The sequence below is a fragment of the Lepus europaeus genome, chromosome 3 (genome assembly GCF_033115175.1).
Source record: "Lepus europaeus isolate LE1 chromosome 3, mLepTim1.pri, whole genome shotgun sequence".
NCBI classification, from domain to species: domain Eukaryota; kingdom Metazoa; phylum Chordata; class Mammalia; order Lagomorpha; family Leporidae; genus Lepus; species Lepus europaeus.
Window position 1 is genome coordinate 62,334,681 of NC_084829.1, and position 17,070 is coordinate 62,351,750.

At 33.7% G+C, this 17,070-nt stretch overlaps 1 protein-coding gene across 1 annotated transcript in view; it reads right to left on the bottom strand.

Annotated features, from left to right (window-relative positions):
• The window catches only part of EYS (eyes shut homolog), a 1,789,541-nt gene that overhangs the window by 1,376,520 nt on the left and 395,951 nt on the right, over positions 1–17,070 (bottom strand). Inside the window, 1 exon segment of the mRNA XM_062187220.1 lies at positions 10,013–10,126. Within this exon segment, the coding sequence (XP_062043204.1) occupies positions 10,013–10,126 (114 nt within the window).

Sequence of the window (17,070 nt, forward strand, 5' to 3'; positions counted from 1 at the left end):
ATTAAAACCATAAAATTAAATAAATATTTAATCAATATACTGAATTGTTCTAAATTGAAAAAACAGTAAAAGAATTAAAATAAATGAATTCTGTTTATACATGATAGAAATAAACACTCTTGCTTATCACTCAAGTTCTCCTTATGCCTGCTCACTGGCATTAGTATTTAAGTACTTTAAGTAAACTTAAAGATTTAATCACCAAGCAGGTGAGCACAATACTGCTAATCAAACCAATGTTTATTCTATGCATAGTGTTTGTTATATAGTACAGATGAAAGAAAAATCATCAATACAACTATCAAATCACTACTTCTGCTTTTAAATTAAATTAATACCTTATTATGAACTTAGTGAGTTACAGTTATTCTAATATATATGACCATACCTATAAAACAATGCTATCACATTTGTTAAAGGAATCAAGTCAAACTCATTAAAAAAATAAATACTCAGTTGATCTGTAGTGACTTTAAGACATTTTCAGAACATTGAAGGTAATTGCCTATATAGTCCAGCAAAAATATTTGTCACCCAAGACTGTTTAGTATAGCTGTAGAGTGGCTAGACTGGACCATTGAATTACAGCATCTCTAGATGCCCTTTGTAACTCAACACAAAAATGACCAAGATACAGCCTGTGAAGGCTGAGAAACTGATGCTACATTATCTGCACTCCAATCTTTTTTACTTCACAGACACTTAAAAATACATGTATATATATATATATACATATATATATATATACACATATATATATATTAGTGTACTTTCTAATTACAAGTTCCCATAAGAGGTGTCCTACCAGAGAACAACATTATTATTCTGGCTTTCAACACACTTAAGCACTTTTATTTTGCTGAGTTTTCTTTCTTCTTTGTTTAGTTTCTTTTGCAAACATGTTTAATGGCTAATTACCATTTCAGCATTTTATCTTAATTGCTACACATTTAGAGACATGTGTCATTAAACCTTCAGCAAACAAGACACTTGCTCACACAATATTTCCATTTTACTTGCCCATCTTTGGCTTCATTAAATGATATTTTTATTAATTCAAGCACGCACTTACTTGAGAAACAATTTACATCAAAGCCTTCTCTTTTTTGAGTTAAGGATTGAAAAATTTCATATTTTAGAATAAAAGGTTAACAACTTTCTTTTAAGGACCAAAACATGACAGAAATACAAAAACTATTACTTCAACAATGATACATGCAATATTATTTTATCTCAGAACTTCTTTATTTAATGAAATTCAATATGCAAATAGTTTATCTTTTGAATTTTAAACCCATCGACAGTTTAGTTGCTAATAAATGTGCACTTAAATTCTGAATTAATTAGACTTTATTTTCACTAACAAATTAATATCATATATTTATAGTTTACAAAATGGTGTTTCAGTAAATGTACACATTGCAGAATGACTAAAACAAGTTATTCATTTATATATTACCATAGATACTTTTCTGGTGCATATGTAGTGAGAACATTTAAATATGTTCTCAACAATTTTTCAAGTATACGGTGCATTACTCTTTACTATAGTCACTATGTTGTACAATGGATCTCCAATTTATCCTTCTTGTCTAACTTAAATCTTATATCCTTAACCAACAATTACTCTTGGATTAACTTGCATAACATTATGTTAAGTCAAATCCATCAGGTACAAAAAGAGAAATAATCTTGGATCTTACTTACATGTGGTATCTAAAAGAGATGAAGCCACAGAATTAGAGTTGAATCAGTTTTACTTAGAGAATACTATTAACTTTGCATAAAGTATTACTGCTGTAATAGGCAATTTGAAAATTGCGATCTTTCTATCCAATAAGAAAACCCTCTCATCTTAAGTAGACTTGGCCTGTTTAAGTACTCCATGGTGAGACAGGCACAGGCCAAATCCTGTCAGGAACAACAGTCTCATTACCACTGATCATCTTTATTATTTTTGTTCACATGCACTTGCTTCACTTTCCATTTTATATCACAAATATTAATTTTACTATTTATAATAGTAATGGAAATGAATGGAAAAGGTTGCACTACTGGTTAATGCCAATTATATTTTAAGCAAATAGTAATGATTAATATTTGGGAGACATGTCCACATATACAATTATTTAATTCTTGGGGAAATATGAATAACTGTGCTTAATCCCTGGTATAAGTATATGTCAATGTATGTGTAAGCATGCATGTGTACATATCCTTAATAATTTTCCTTTCATTTCATGTATAGAAAGAAAATCTGTATTTTGAGGCAGCATTTATTCCTATTTGTTCCATACATGTAAATATAAAGAATCTCTAACTACATTTTAGTTGGCAATATAAATCAATATGAGTAATTTTTAGAAGTGTTTAGCACAGAATGATTTTATTAAGAATACCTCCATAAATAATGATTGGGCATGATTTAAAGAGCCAATGCTCACTAAGGAAAGACTATCATAGAAAGCAGAACATGGATATAGTACATGTTTTGCTTGCTAGCATGAAAATCATGAGGTTAAACAAATCATAATTACCTATGCTAGGGAAAGTAAAAAACATTTTACATATTAATATTCTTTTCATTTTTGACAAAAAAATTAGTTCATAGGAAATATAAAACAGAAGCAAAATCATGCCCTCTGCTTCCAAAAAAAAATTAACAAATACGGATATTTGAAGTTTACTTTCTAGCTTCATTCCTAAAGACTAGAATTTAGAAAGGACTTGAAACAAACAAAAATTAACCACTTGCTAACTCCAGTGGATAAACACTTCATGGAAAAAGTGTGTTCATTTATTTTCTGTATTAACTTTTTTTTAAAAATAAAGAGAAAAGTTCATTCAGATCTCAAAAAAGATAAGATACACGGCCGGCGCCGCGGCTCACTAGGCTAATCCTCCGCCTTGCGGCGCCGGCACACCGGGTTCTAGTCCCGGTCGGGGCACCAGTCCTGTCCCGGTTGCCCCTCTTCCAGGCCAGCTCTCTGCTGTGGCCAGGGAGTGCAGTGGAGGATGACCCAAGTACTTGGGCCCTGCACCCCATGGGAGACCAGGAGAAGCACCTGGCTCCTGCCATCGGATCAGCGCGGTGCGCCGGCCACATCACGCCTACCGCGGCGGCCATTGGAGGGTGAACCAACGGCAAAAGGAAGACCTTTCTGTCTGTCTCTCTCTCTGACTGTCCACTCTGCCTGTCAAAAAAAAAAAAAAAAAAAAAGATAAGATACACAGCATTAATAACCTCAAGTCTGAAAACCCTATTATTTGTGGGGGATCTGTAATTATAATGTTGGAAACAAGCATGTGTAAAACACTGCATGATTCAGCTCTACAAAAGTAACAATCCAAAACTTCTAATTATTTTCTACTGTTCCCATAAGTGGACTATGCAATCACAGCCCACTTTTTGGTTAAATTTCATTTTCTAGAATATGCTTTAAAAACTTATAACTAGTAATGGAGCATAATCTCTATAAATGATAAAATGTTTGTCCTAGGATAAATCCTGAAAATAAAGACACAATGCACTGTTTCTCACAAATTCACAAGTTTGGTAAACAGTAACTGTACATAGTCTTTAAATTTTCAAATATTTTTAATGTAAATTCATTCAAAATGAAAAATTAATTAATTTAGCTTATTGGATAGGGTCATTTATTTCTTATAACGAAGATATGCATAATTTTTGCAAAATACTGTGTTAGTGCCAATAAAGATCCAACATGTATAATGTGAACTATTCCAACAGAAATTTACAGTAACTGTCTTAAAATCCTGGATATTATCAGCATATTTTCTACAACACTGGTTACCAAATGTTTTCTTTAAAGAATTGGATATCAAATGATTTAGGCTTTGCAAGCAAAGGGGACATATACTTGGCAACTGTGGCTTATGAAGCCATCCACCATACACGAATGAATGAAGCTGGTAGCGTTTTTTTTTTTTTCATTTATTAAACTTTTATTTAATGAATATAAATTTCCAAAGTACAGCTTATGGGTTAAAATGGGTCGTCCCCCCCATAACTTCCCTCCCACCCATAACCCTCCCCTTTCCCGCTCCCTCTCCCCTTCCAATCACATCAAGATTCATTTTCCAGGGAAGGGCCTGGGTTATCTTCCACTGATTACAGTTAGCTAACTCATATTCACTCAGCTTCAAAGAAGCAAATGTTTAAAATTAGTGAATCTACTAAATGTTTATTAATCTTAATCTTATGATTTTTTGAAAGATATATTTATTTATTTGAGAGGTAGAATTACAGACAGAGAGGGAGAGACAGAAAGGTCTTCCATCCAATGGTTCACTCCCTAAATGGCCACAACAGGCAGAGCTGGGCTGATCTTAAGCCAGGAGTGAGGAGCTTCCTCTGGGTCTCCCAGGCAGATGCAGTGGCCCAAGCACTTGGGCTATCTTCTGCTGCCTTCCCAGGCCATAGCAGAGAGTTCAATCAGAAGAGGAGTAGCTGTGGCTTGAACTAACACCCATATGGGATGTTGGCACCACAGGCGGAGACTTAGCCCACTATGTCACAGTGCCAGTTCCAGTCTTATGATTTTAGTGTGTTGCTCCAGAGCTAAATTTGTTGTGTTATTTTTATATCTCTTGAAAATATATTTTGAAACTGCTAACAGGCTCAGAATAAAAAGAAAACAAAGAATTTCTAAATTTAAAAAAATATTGGCATCAATTAAAAGGTAGACATTCAATTAATAACTGGGTTGTACATATACTTTTTCAAAAGGCATATTTATTTATTGGCTAATAAACATTAATTTGAATAAGATAGTCAAAGCAGTCTTTGCTATTGTATTCACAGGATGATCCTGATGGGCAATAATGATAGCTCCTCCAAAGAATAACCCTTCTTGATCCTAGTGGTTTCTCACAATGCAATCTTTTTTGTTTTTTCTCAGTGCAATGCCAGTGTTGCTGACTCAGAGGTGATTTTTCCACATAAGTATTTAGAGACCTGTGCCGTCCTATGCTAGCTCCTCTCTAGAGTTTCAGGCATCTCCTCTCTAATTAATATAGAAGAGAACAGAGGGGAAAATTGTGGGCTATTTTTATGCACCAGACAGTAAGATAAAAGCTTCTATCCATTTTTAATATATCACAACTCATTCAGACGGTCATCTATATTCAATATAATTAAGTTTTTCTCAAGCAGCAGATGAAACTAGGTAGCCAGGTTCTACTATACAAGATATCTTTTCTAGCTGAAGTGTGTATAAAAACATAAACTGAATCAGAAGTTGTCAGGAATACATTTTTATAATATTATTATCTTTAGTATACATTTTATTACATGACATAATTATCAGAAAATATAAAATCATATTACCACCTAATAATTAGTGATTTACTAGTTCCTCCCTACTTTTATATCCCTAATTTCTTTTTATTATATAATTTCCTTAGCTAATATTAGCTAATATTTCCTAAACTATATAAAAACACCAAGTTTATTAGGCATTTCTTCTTGCACTTAATGGTGACACTTACATTTCCCTAAAGGTATCATATTTCTTTTGGAGTCAAAGTTTCTCTATGATTTTTACTAAATAAGTCACATTTATTCCTATTTAAACGAAGTTTAAAGTAATAGATATGAGATTTATTCAACTTACTTCAAACCAACAGTGATATAATTTTCTCTTCTACTCTATTAATATAACTAAACATACCAACACTTAAATATTCCGCATTATTAGGCAGATGCATTGTATAATTTGTCCAATTGGTTTTCCTTTTACTTATATAAAATTCCATTGAATATGTCAATGTGTAGTACACATATAAGGTATCAAATTTCCTGTTTTCATTAAATTGAGCAGGTTAAAATATTTGGTATGTAAAGGTTAAAGTATTAATGAGTACCTCATTTCTCAATTTCTATTTTACACATTCTGTTTTCTTCAAATATAATTTACTATTATCATAATTTTTAAAAATTTATATTATTTAATTGAATGACAGAGTTACAGAGAGAGGTAGAGTCAGAGAGTGAGAGAAGTCTTCATCCATTGGCTCAATTCCCAAATGGAGGCAATGGTTGGGGCTGGGCCAAGCTGAAGACAAGAGCCAGGATGTTCCATGTAAGTGTAGCATCCCAAAGACTTCTCCCATCCTTTGCTGTTCTCTCAGGTCCATGAGCAGGGAGCTGGATTGGAATTGGAGCAGCTGGGACTTGAACCAGTGCCCACATGGGATGCTGGCACTGCAGGCTGGGGTTTTAACCTGCTGTACTACAGTGCTGATCCCAAAAGTAAATTATTTTGATCATAAATTATTTATTTGAAATCATTTATTTTAAATTTTTTAATTAGATAGTTTTTAGATATACATAATGCCTACAAAAAGAAATCTTATACACTCTACAACCAGCTTCTCCTACTGTTAACACATTACTGTGGTACATTTCACAATTAGTGAACCAATATTGATATATTATTAGCAACTAAAGTCCAAGCTTTATTTGTTTGTCCCTAGTTTTAAGCTGATGCTCTTTTCTGTTCTGAGATTCCATCCAAGATATATTATGTTGAGTAATCATGTTTCCTAAAATACATTTTGGCTTTGAAAGTCCCAGAATTTCCATTTCTGATGACATTGACAGTTTTGAAAAATTTTAGTCAAATATTTTTAGAATGTCTGATGATTGTCTGGTGATTACACTGGGATAAGGTGTTTTGAGATGATACCAGAGAAAAAGTGCTGTTCTCATTGAGTCATATCAGATTTATGTCATTAACTTGACTAATCACTGCTCATCTTAACTTAGATTACTTTGTTGAAGTAGTGATTGTGGGATTTCTTAACCAAAACATTACTCTTTCTTCTATGCCCCTATTTCTGCACTGGGCTCTTTGGAAGGTAGTCACCAAATGGTGCCTCAACTTAAAGGATGGGCAGTTATGTTCCACCTCCCAAGATGAAAAAGAAAAATACCCTTTTATATATTCAATCACTTATTTTTCATATGGACTCATGCACAGTTATTTTATATTTTGCATAATAATTCTCCAAGCTTTTGTTCAAATTACTCTAGCCTTGGTCATTGGAAACTCCTTTAGTTGATACCTATGTCACTTTGATATACACTGAACATTTTAGTTTTTAGCACTACCTTACTCGCCAGCATTACAAGGTGTCCATGTTCGCCTCTAGAGTAGTCATATAATACATAGAAATCTAAGGAGCCTTGCTTCCTTTTATTAGAGAATAGAATCAGAAATCACATTCTGAGCATAGGAAAAATTTTGTTATATCAAAAATGAAGTCTCATATTTTATTTGCTGGGATTACTTTGACCATTCCCTTTATGTCTTTAGAATGTGGGCAATTAAAAGTGAGTGTTTTGCCCAGCAATTAAAGATACCAAAATCCAACATCAGAGTCCCTGGTTTGAATACAGGATTCTCACATCTGACCCTAGGTTACTGCTAATGCAGTCAGTGATGGCTCAAGTAATTGATATCCTGTATTCATGTGGAATCCTGGATTGAGTTTTTGTTACTGGCTTTGGCCTGACCCAGTCTCAGCTGTCATAGGCTTTTGGTAATGAAGCAGAGGATGGGCGCTCTTTCTATAAAAAATAATAATAATAAATGATTCATAGTAGAGTCTATCTAGATAGTATTAAGAAGTTCAGTGGTTCCACTACATAGTAGAGTAAGATAGATAGATATTTTATTACATATTTTATTATTTAAAAAGATAGGATTTAGAAACATGCCAGGGGATTCCAATACAATCCCATCAAGGTGGCATGTACCAATGCCATCACACTAGTCAAAGTGATCAACTTCAGTTCACAATTGATCACACTGATAGGTCTAAGAGTCAAAGGGATCACACAAACAAGACTAGTGTCTGCTAATACTAACTGAGAGAACCAAAAATGGAGAGAACGATCCCACATGGGAAGCGGGATACACAGCAGACTCATAGAATGGCAGATGTCCTAAATAGCACTCTGGCATCAGAATCAGCCCTTAAGGCATTCGCATCTGGCTGAAAAGCCAATGAGAGGATTTCAGGCATGGAAAGCCAAGACACTCTGGGGAGAAAAAAAAAAAAAAGACCTAAATGAAAGATCTTTGTGAGTGAGATCCCAGTGGAAAGAACGGGGCCATCAAAGAAGGAGGTACCTTTCTCTGAAGGGAGGAGAGAACTTCCACTTTGACTATGACCCTATCGGAGTAAGATCAAAGTCAGCGAACCCTAAGGGCTTCCATAGCCTTGGCAACTCATGACTAGAGCCTAGGGAGATTACTGATGCCATAAACAAGAGTGTCAAATTGTTAAATCAACAACAGGAGTCACTGTGTACTTACGTCTCATGTGGGATCTGTCCTTAATGTTTTGTCCAATGTGAAGTAATGCTATAACTAGTACTGAAACAGTATTTTTACACCTTGTGTTTCTGTGTGGGTGCAAACTAATGAAATCTTTACTTAGTATATACTGAATCGATCTTCTGTATATAAAGATAATTGAAAATGAAAAAAAAAACTTGGTTTTAAATTGGAAATCACATAGAAAATTAATCAATTTTTAAAAAATATCATGTAGGATCTCTGTCCTTAATGTGCTGTACATTGTGATTTAATGCTATAACTAGTACTCCAACAGTATTTTTCACTTTATGTTGCTATGTGGGTGCAAACTGTTGAAATCTTTACTTAATATATACTAAACTGATCTTCTGTATATAAAGAGAATTGAAAATGAATCTTGATGTGAATGGAAGGGGAGAGGGAGTAGGAAAGGGGAGGGTTGCAGGTGGGAGGGAAGTTATGGGGGGGTGGAAGCCATTGTAATCCATAAGCTGTACTTTGGAAATTTATATTCATTAAATAAAAGTTGAAAAAATAGGATTATTGGATATTTCCATTATAATGAAATATGATGTTTGAAAGGATATAGTTACTTCATTTGGACATTATTTGATCTATAAATTTAACAAAACATCACATAGTAATCTATAAATATGTATAATTTTTCAATGTCAATTTTTTAAATAAAAAGTTCAAAAAAGATGCATAATTAATATGCACTGACATTTTAGATAAACAAATATGATGTGATACTGCCTATTATGTATCTTATATACATGTTAGAATTTTTTAAAATCATTATTAACTATATTAATTTTTAACATAATATAGTATTTGAATATATCACATTTAACCCTTATTAAATCCATTGAGGTAGGATTTTCTTATCACCATTTAACAGATAACAAATACAACTTAGTGAGTTCAAATAGATACAAAATATTTCAAATGGTGTATGAAATCTTGCATCTCTGAGAAGTAATTAGAAGATGTTACTTTCCTAGATAAATATATACAACATTTATAAATACCTAAATCTATATTTAGTTGAACAATTTTCAAATTTCATGGCTCAGAAAAAGATAATGAAATTCAAGGAAGTATGAGTTATTTTTATGTATTAATTTGCCCAATAATTATGAATATATATATTTTCTAAGGCAAAACATTAATTTATATAGTTTTGGAAAAAATTATATGCTTACCTGAAGGAAAAATAATCCATCAAAGATGAGATCAGATAAGAAGCACATTAATGGCTTACTACAAGTTAAGTTAAATTTAGCTAGTTCAAAATTTAAATGCAAAAATAAATGGTTGGAAAATGTCAATTTCAAAAGAAACTAAATAAGGGACATATTTCAATTATACCATAATAAACTGGTAATATATTCCTTCTTCACATTTCATTTTATCATTTAATTTCAGTGGTGACTTTCCTAAAAGCAAAATTAGAAACATTTTTTTTTGTGTATGCAGAAACAAAGCTCATTTCACTCTAGCTTCCGCCTATTGGATGACTGGTTGGTCACTTTAAAAACTGACTTTAACAAAATGAAGGACTAATAATGCTGTTGCAGGATTGAAATGAGTTCAGACAAGAGACAGAAATGCTTTTTAAAGTTAATTATGTTTGTTTTGTCTTCTCCCTTCGTGTTCATTACCTTTAAATGGAGGCATACATTGGCAGAAGTAATTACTTTGTTGGTCAATGCAGGTGGCTCCATTCTTGCAGGGACGGGAGGCACACTCATCTGTATCTATTTCAGAACTTGTACCTTTTAACAATAATTTTCAAATAATGTTAGATTTTCAGAAAGCAAGTAGGTGCCAAGTGATATTAAATTTGCCCAGGTCTTTTAAACCATTTAGATGTTAAGATTAAATTCATTAGCAGAGAATGCCACATATATATATAAGTGTCAGAACCCATTTACTTCACCTTACTACAACCCCCAGCAACTTGTCTTGGAATTACCAAATGCAAACTAATCTCTGAGTTTGTAGGCATTAAAGTCTGCTTATATGTGAATTAATTTATCTTCTGCTTGGGAGTCCAGACCTCGAGTAGATGTTTCGGGTTATTGGGATACACAAATCAAATGTTAGGCTAAGAGAAATAAACAAGCAACAAATAGAAAATACTAGTGAATCAATAACATCCTGATGAGTGTCCCTGAGAGCCAAATGCTCTTTGAAGGCACAGGTGTTAAATGATATTTACCGATAAAGCCGGGGTGACAGATGCATTTGAATCTATCCTTGAGTTCTGCAGATGTAGAGTTATGGAGCCAGGGTGAGAAATTGCATTTCTTTCTATTAATTTCACAACGTAAGCCTATGTGGCAAGAAAAGAAAACAGAAATGTCCATTAATTATATCATCAGGCATTTTGTTTTAACTAGTCCTCCAGTTCAGATTTTCTGCTATTGCTCATTGCAGGAGTTGTTTTGCTAAAGTTGACCTTTCATATTTTATCACTTAAGATTGCTTGTTAACGTCCAATGAGAAAAAAAATAACCTAGACTGACACTTAATTGAGTCTTATGACTCATGACAGCTAATTTTCTTTCTGAATTAAAAGGAGTAGAAAAATTAACATTGTCATAGATTGTGAATTACTCATAAATTGTATAAATATAAATCTTCCCTCTATTCTTAAAGAAAAACCTATAAAACGGTGATATGAATTTGGGTTGGAGAAAAACTACTTACTATTTAAATAGCAATGAATATAATGAACTAGAAAATGCTACAATATTAAGTTAAAATCTGACATTAGAATACCAAGTTAAACTATATTAAAAGTGAAAATTAAAAATAATTACATGAGGGGCATGCACATGGGGCAACAATCGAAATCTCTGGGGATGCCAGAATCCTGTATCAGAGAACAAGTACTGGATACAAGTTCTGTCTCTACAGTTGATCCAGAACCTGCTAATGCACAACCAGGGACCCAGTACTGACGGCTCGAGTACTTGAGTGCCATCCATGTGAGAGACCCCGGATAAGTTCCAGGTTCCTTGCTTTTGCTTCACCTAGCTTTAGTTGTTGCAGGCATTTGGAGAGTAAACTGAAAGATAAAATATCACTCTGTTTCTGTTTTTCTCTGTCTCTGCATTTTAATAAGTAAATGTTATAATTTAAAAGTAATATAAATGCTTTTTTCTGACTAAATTAATATTCAATGATTGTAGTTTTGGTCAGCATGCATGCCTACCTTGAAATCTATGTTCATACATGTAGCTAGAGGTTCTGTGAAGATCAGCACTAATACTACCATTTGTGTATGGGAAATTTAGGCAGTCATCTCCCTCAATATAACAGTTATTAGTTAGGACAAGTGAAGGATTAATTTTGCTATAAATATGTCAGGTAAGCAACTTGTAACTAAATATATGTTCAGAATATACAAGATTTTTTACTTGCCTGCAAACAACCAATGTATTGTCTAATTCTAGAAAATAAGTATTTAATCTTTAATTTTTGCATTGACTGCAACTTTGGCTTTTCTCTCATTTTAGTGATCCAAGTGGAGCTCAAAACATCTATCATCTCTTTAAAATTTAGCAAAAACTGTTCATGGATGACTGTGGCATGTTAACCAAACTGATTTTCATTGATACCTCCTCTTTTAAAAACTGCATTATTCACATAAGGGTATTGTTTACAATTTACTAAAATAAACACAAACACACACTCAGGTCCTGTTTCATTAAATAATTTATAAGTAAATTTGCATAATCATAACTTATTTTAAATATTAATGAAAAGCAATGAAACATTTTCAGAAAAATTGCTTAGTACATGACATGCAGTAAAATTTGCCTTTTGTTTACTTGTGCTAGTCATTATATGAACTCTTTATTGCTCTGGAAAATTATATACTAAATGACTCTTTGATAAAACAGTATGATAGCTACATATTGACATAAAATACAATTTTCTTTCCCAGTCTCAGGTAGCAGTGGGTTAATCTGAAGAATCATCATGGAATTTCAAAGGAAACTGGCAGTGCAAAGAACCTAGGATAGAGAAATTGTTTTATCTGTAGGTGACCATATCAGGGCAAACTTATCAGTTGTTGAAGGCCCCAGTAACAGTACTCTTAAAAGGTTATCTCATCTGTCAGTGGCATCTTCCCTTTCTGGTACTGAGACAGAACTGCCTGTGTTCATCTGCTGCCCTGCACCTACTGCCTACTATTTATTTAGGTGAGAGCTCCTAATGTCATTCTAGAGAATTTTATTTATCATTTCTACAGGAAATGATAATTTTTTTCTTGTTAAATCAGTCTATTTATGACTTCCACAAGAAATAAATAAGTATTTTATTAGTATGTATTATATGTATTACAATTGATTTTTGCCATTGTTAGTAATTATATCATAGAGATGAAATGGGGAAAATGTTTTAAGGTATTTCTGGTTAAATATTATTTTTTTTGTTCTACTTAATACTATTGGTTGAACTCTGTAATTAACACACAATTATTCTTAGGTGTTTAAATTTAACTGAAAAGTGATCTTTGTTAAATATAAGAGTGGGAATAAGAGACAGAGAAGATGTACAATTTGGGACAAGCTCAAGCTGACTTGCCCCAAATGGTAGAGTTAGAAATGTGCCTGGGGATTCCAATTCAATCCCATCAAGGTGGCATGTACCAATGCCATCTCACTAGTCCAAGTGATCAATTTCAGTTCATAATTGATCATACTGATAGGTCTAAGAATCAAAGGGATCACATAAACCAGACTAGTGTCTGCTAATACTAACTGATAGAATAAAAAAGGGAGAGAACGATCCAACATGGGAAGTGGGATACACAGCAGACTCATAGAATGGCAGATATCCTAAACAGCACTCTGGCCTCAGAATCAGCCCTTAAGGCATTTGGACATTTGAATAGTAACAGAACTTGCTTCATATATTTGTGTTTTAGTGATAAGTGTACATAGTTTTAAAATTGTTATATCATTCTTTTATATTGAGTTTTTATATTCATGAGATCTGTTCTTTAATTGTTTAACTATCAGTAAATCCCCGACATTGTCTTATATTTACAGGTTACATAGCATATCTTTTTTTAACAAAAATCTACAGGCATCTTTTAATATAAACACATAGATTATTTTTTCCTTTTTTGTCCAGTCTGATAAATGCTGTCATATAATTGGATTAAGTCCTGATGTTAATTTTACAGAGAAAACAATAAAGCATCTACTATGAATATGTTAAAATACTTTCCAAAAACTGTATTTAAAGATGTGAATTAAAATACGAGGACAACAAGTGGGAATCACAACAGAAATTATATATATATATACATATATATATGTGTGTGTGTGTGTGTGTATAAAGAGAAACAAAATATATCAAGTAAAACTGAAAGATATCTCTATACTAGAAAATTAAACTAACAGAAAATGAAAAGTTTTCTAATTGGACTCAATGACAAATATAAATACTGGAAGAAAATCAGAATGTTTGAAGATAAATGAATAGCAGTTACAAATGATAGCTAGAATAGAAACACCAGAAATCAATCCAAACCTCTACAACCAATTTATATTTGACCAAGGAGCTAAAACCAATTCCTGGAGCAAGGACAGTTTATTCAAGAAATGGTGCTGAGAAAACTGGATTTCCTCATGCAGAAGTATGAAGCAAGACCCCTACCTTACACCTTACACAAAAATCCACTCAACATGGTTTAAAGAACTAAATCTATGGCCTGAAACCATCAAATTATTAGAGAGCATCGGAGAAACCCTACAAGATATTGGCACAAGCAAAGACTTCTTGGAAAAGACCCCGGAAGCACAGGCAGCCAAAGACAAAATTAACATTTGGGATTGCATCAAATTGAGAAGTTTCTGTACTGCAAAAGAAACAGTCAGGAAATTGAAGAGGCAACCAACAGAATGGGAAAAATATTTGCAAACTATACAACTGATAAAGGATTAATAACCAGAATCTACAAAGAGATCAAGAAACTCCACAACAACAAAACAAACAACCCACTTAAGAGATGGGCCAAGGACCTAAACAGACATTTTTCAAAACAGGAAATCCAAATGGCCGACATATACATGAAAAAATGTTCAAGATCACTAGCAATCAGGGAAATGCAAATCAAACCACTAGGAGGTTTCACCTCACTCCAGTTAGAATGGCTCTAATATAGAAATCTACCAACAACAGATGCTGGCAAGGATGTGGGAAAAAAGGTACCCTAATCCACTGTTGGTGGGAATGCAAACTGGTAAAGCCACTATGGAAGACAATATGGAGATACCTCAGAAATCTGAACATATCCCTACCACATGACTCAGCCATCCCACTCCTCAAAATTTACCCAAGGTAAATTAAATCAGCAAAGAAAAGAGCTATCTGCACCTCCATGTTTACTGTGGCTTAATTCACAATAGCTACGATATAGAATCAATCTAAATGCCTATCAACTGAAACTGGATAAAGAAAGTATGTGATACGTACTCTATGAAAACTACACAGCAGTAAGAAAATGAAATGCGGTCATTTGCAACAAAATGGAGAATCTGGAAATCATCATACTGAGTGAAATAAGCCAATCCCAAAGGGACAAAGTGAGTTTGCTGTGTTATTTTATTCTTTTTATTCCACTGCCTCAGAATCAGCCCTTAAGTTATTTAGATTTGGCTGAAAAGCCCATGAGAGCATTTCAGGCATGGAAACCAAGACATTGTGGCAAAAAAATGGCCTACATAAAAGATCTCTGTGAATGAGAGACCAGTGGAAAGAAGGGACCATCAAAGAAGGACATACCTTTCTTTGAAGGGAGGAGAGAACTTCCACATTGCTTATTGCCCTGTCTAAGTAATGGTGGAGTTTGTGGATTCAGAAGGTTTTCATAGCCTTCACAGCTCATGATAAAAGCCTCAGGTGATCAATGACATAAATAAGAGTGTCAATTGTTAAATCAACAGAATTCACTGTGCATTTGCTCCCCATGTAGGACCTCTGTCCTTAATGAGTTATACTCTGAGAAGTAATGGTAAAACTTGCCTTCAAACAGTACTTTATACTTTGTGTGTCTGTGTGTTTGCAAACTGTTGAAATTTTTACTTAGTATAGAGTTGATGTTCTATATATAGACATAATTTAAAATGAATCAATTAAGAATGGGATGGGAGAGGGAGTAGGAGGTGGGATAACAGTGGGAGTGAGAGGGTGGGTATGGGAGGGAAAAACCGGTATATTCCAAAAGCTATATCTATGCAATTTATACTTATTAAATAAAAGATTTCTAAAATAATGATAGATATATTTCAAATGAATTATTTGAAGAAGTTATGGTTTAACTAATGTATTAGACTGTAAAAAATCTACAGAATCTCAGGATAATGAGTAAAGTATTATGTAATTTACTACATACCAGTATGTGGTTGATAATATATTATACAATAAGTGAGCAAAATAAATAATTTTTCTAGTGGAGAACAAATAAATGATGTGTATAACTATATATCAAAAATTTAAAAATGAGTGAGCAAATCAAAGGATTGAAATAATAAGAAAGTGTTTTAGTTTATTATTTTTAAATTTTATTTATTTAAGATAGACTGACTATTTACTGCCATCTGCTTTTTCACTTCCCAAGTGCCCATAAGAAGGCTGTCTCAGTGGGACTCAGCCAGGATCCAGAAATGTAGGTGAGGTGTCCCACAAGGCTGTTAGGGATTCTACCACTTGAACCATCACTGATGCCTCACAGAGTTTGCACTGGAAAAAAACGAGTCAAGAGCTGGAGCTGGGGATCAAACCCAGGCACTGTGATACAGAATGTAGGCATATCAACTGGCAGATTAAATGCTAGGTCAATCATTCTCCCTACTAAGAAACCATTTTAAATAGTCATCTATTGTAGCAGACTTAAAGTTAAGAACTGGTCTGGGAATCTGTTGCTTTCAAAATGGAACCTCTTCTCATTTTTCAAACATATCACATTCAGCAGTTTGTTTCTAAGTTTTAAAAATATTGAAAGTTTTGACTTCAAGACCTTGGCTCTGGCACTTGGGAATCCCTGCTCTTGGTGCAGGAGGGGTTCTGGAAAGGCATTTGCAGTACAGAGTTTTAAGTTTCCCTTGGCAGCTTTTAAGAAACATCATATTTCCATCTATTAAAAAAATCCACCTAATGCATGGGTATTCATTCTAGAAAAATGGAGGCAAAATATGAATGAGAAAAGAAACACAGTAGCTGTAACCCTCTCCTTGGCTGACACCATCCACATCTTGGTCTCTTCCGGAAAACTGGAATCCCCTCACAAAAGGAGACCATGCAATCCCTGGGACTCTTAACTCAGACCTCCCCATGCAGTCCCAGTCAGGGTTGGATTGTGCTGCTGTGCCGTGATTCCATGAGAGAGGTCACTTTGCTCTTTCTACCAAGAAAATATCTAAGGCAGGAAACCAGGGGACTGAGGAGCACTGGGCCACCCCAGTCCACCTGGTGCCATCAGGCAGTAGGCTAGCTGTGTGCTTCAGCAGCTCATGTGCATTCCCAGTGCATTTAGTTTACTAGGTGCTTATTTGTTATTTTTTTTTGCGATAAAATTTGCATAATTAAAATTCACCACTGTAAAAACCACTTTAAAGTGTATAATTCAGTGCTTTCAGTGCACTCACAAGCTCATAGAGGCATCATTATTGTTTAAATTGAGAGCATTCTCAACCCC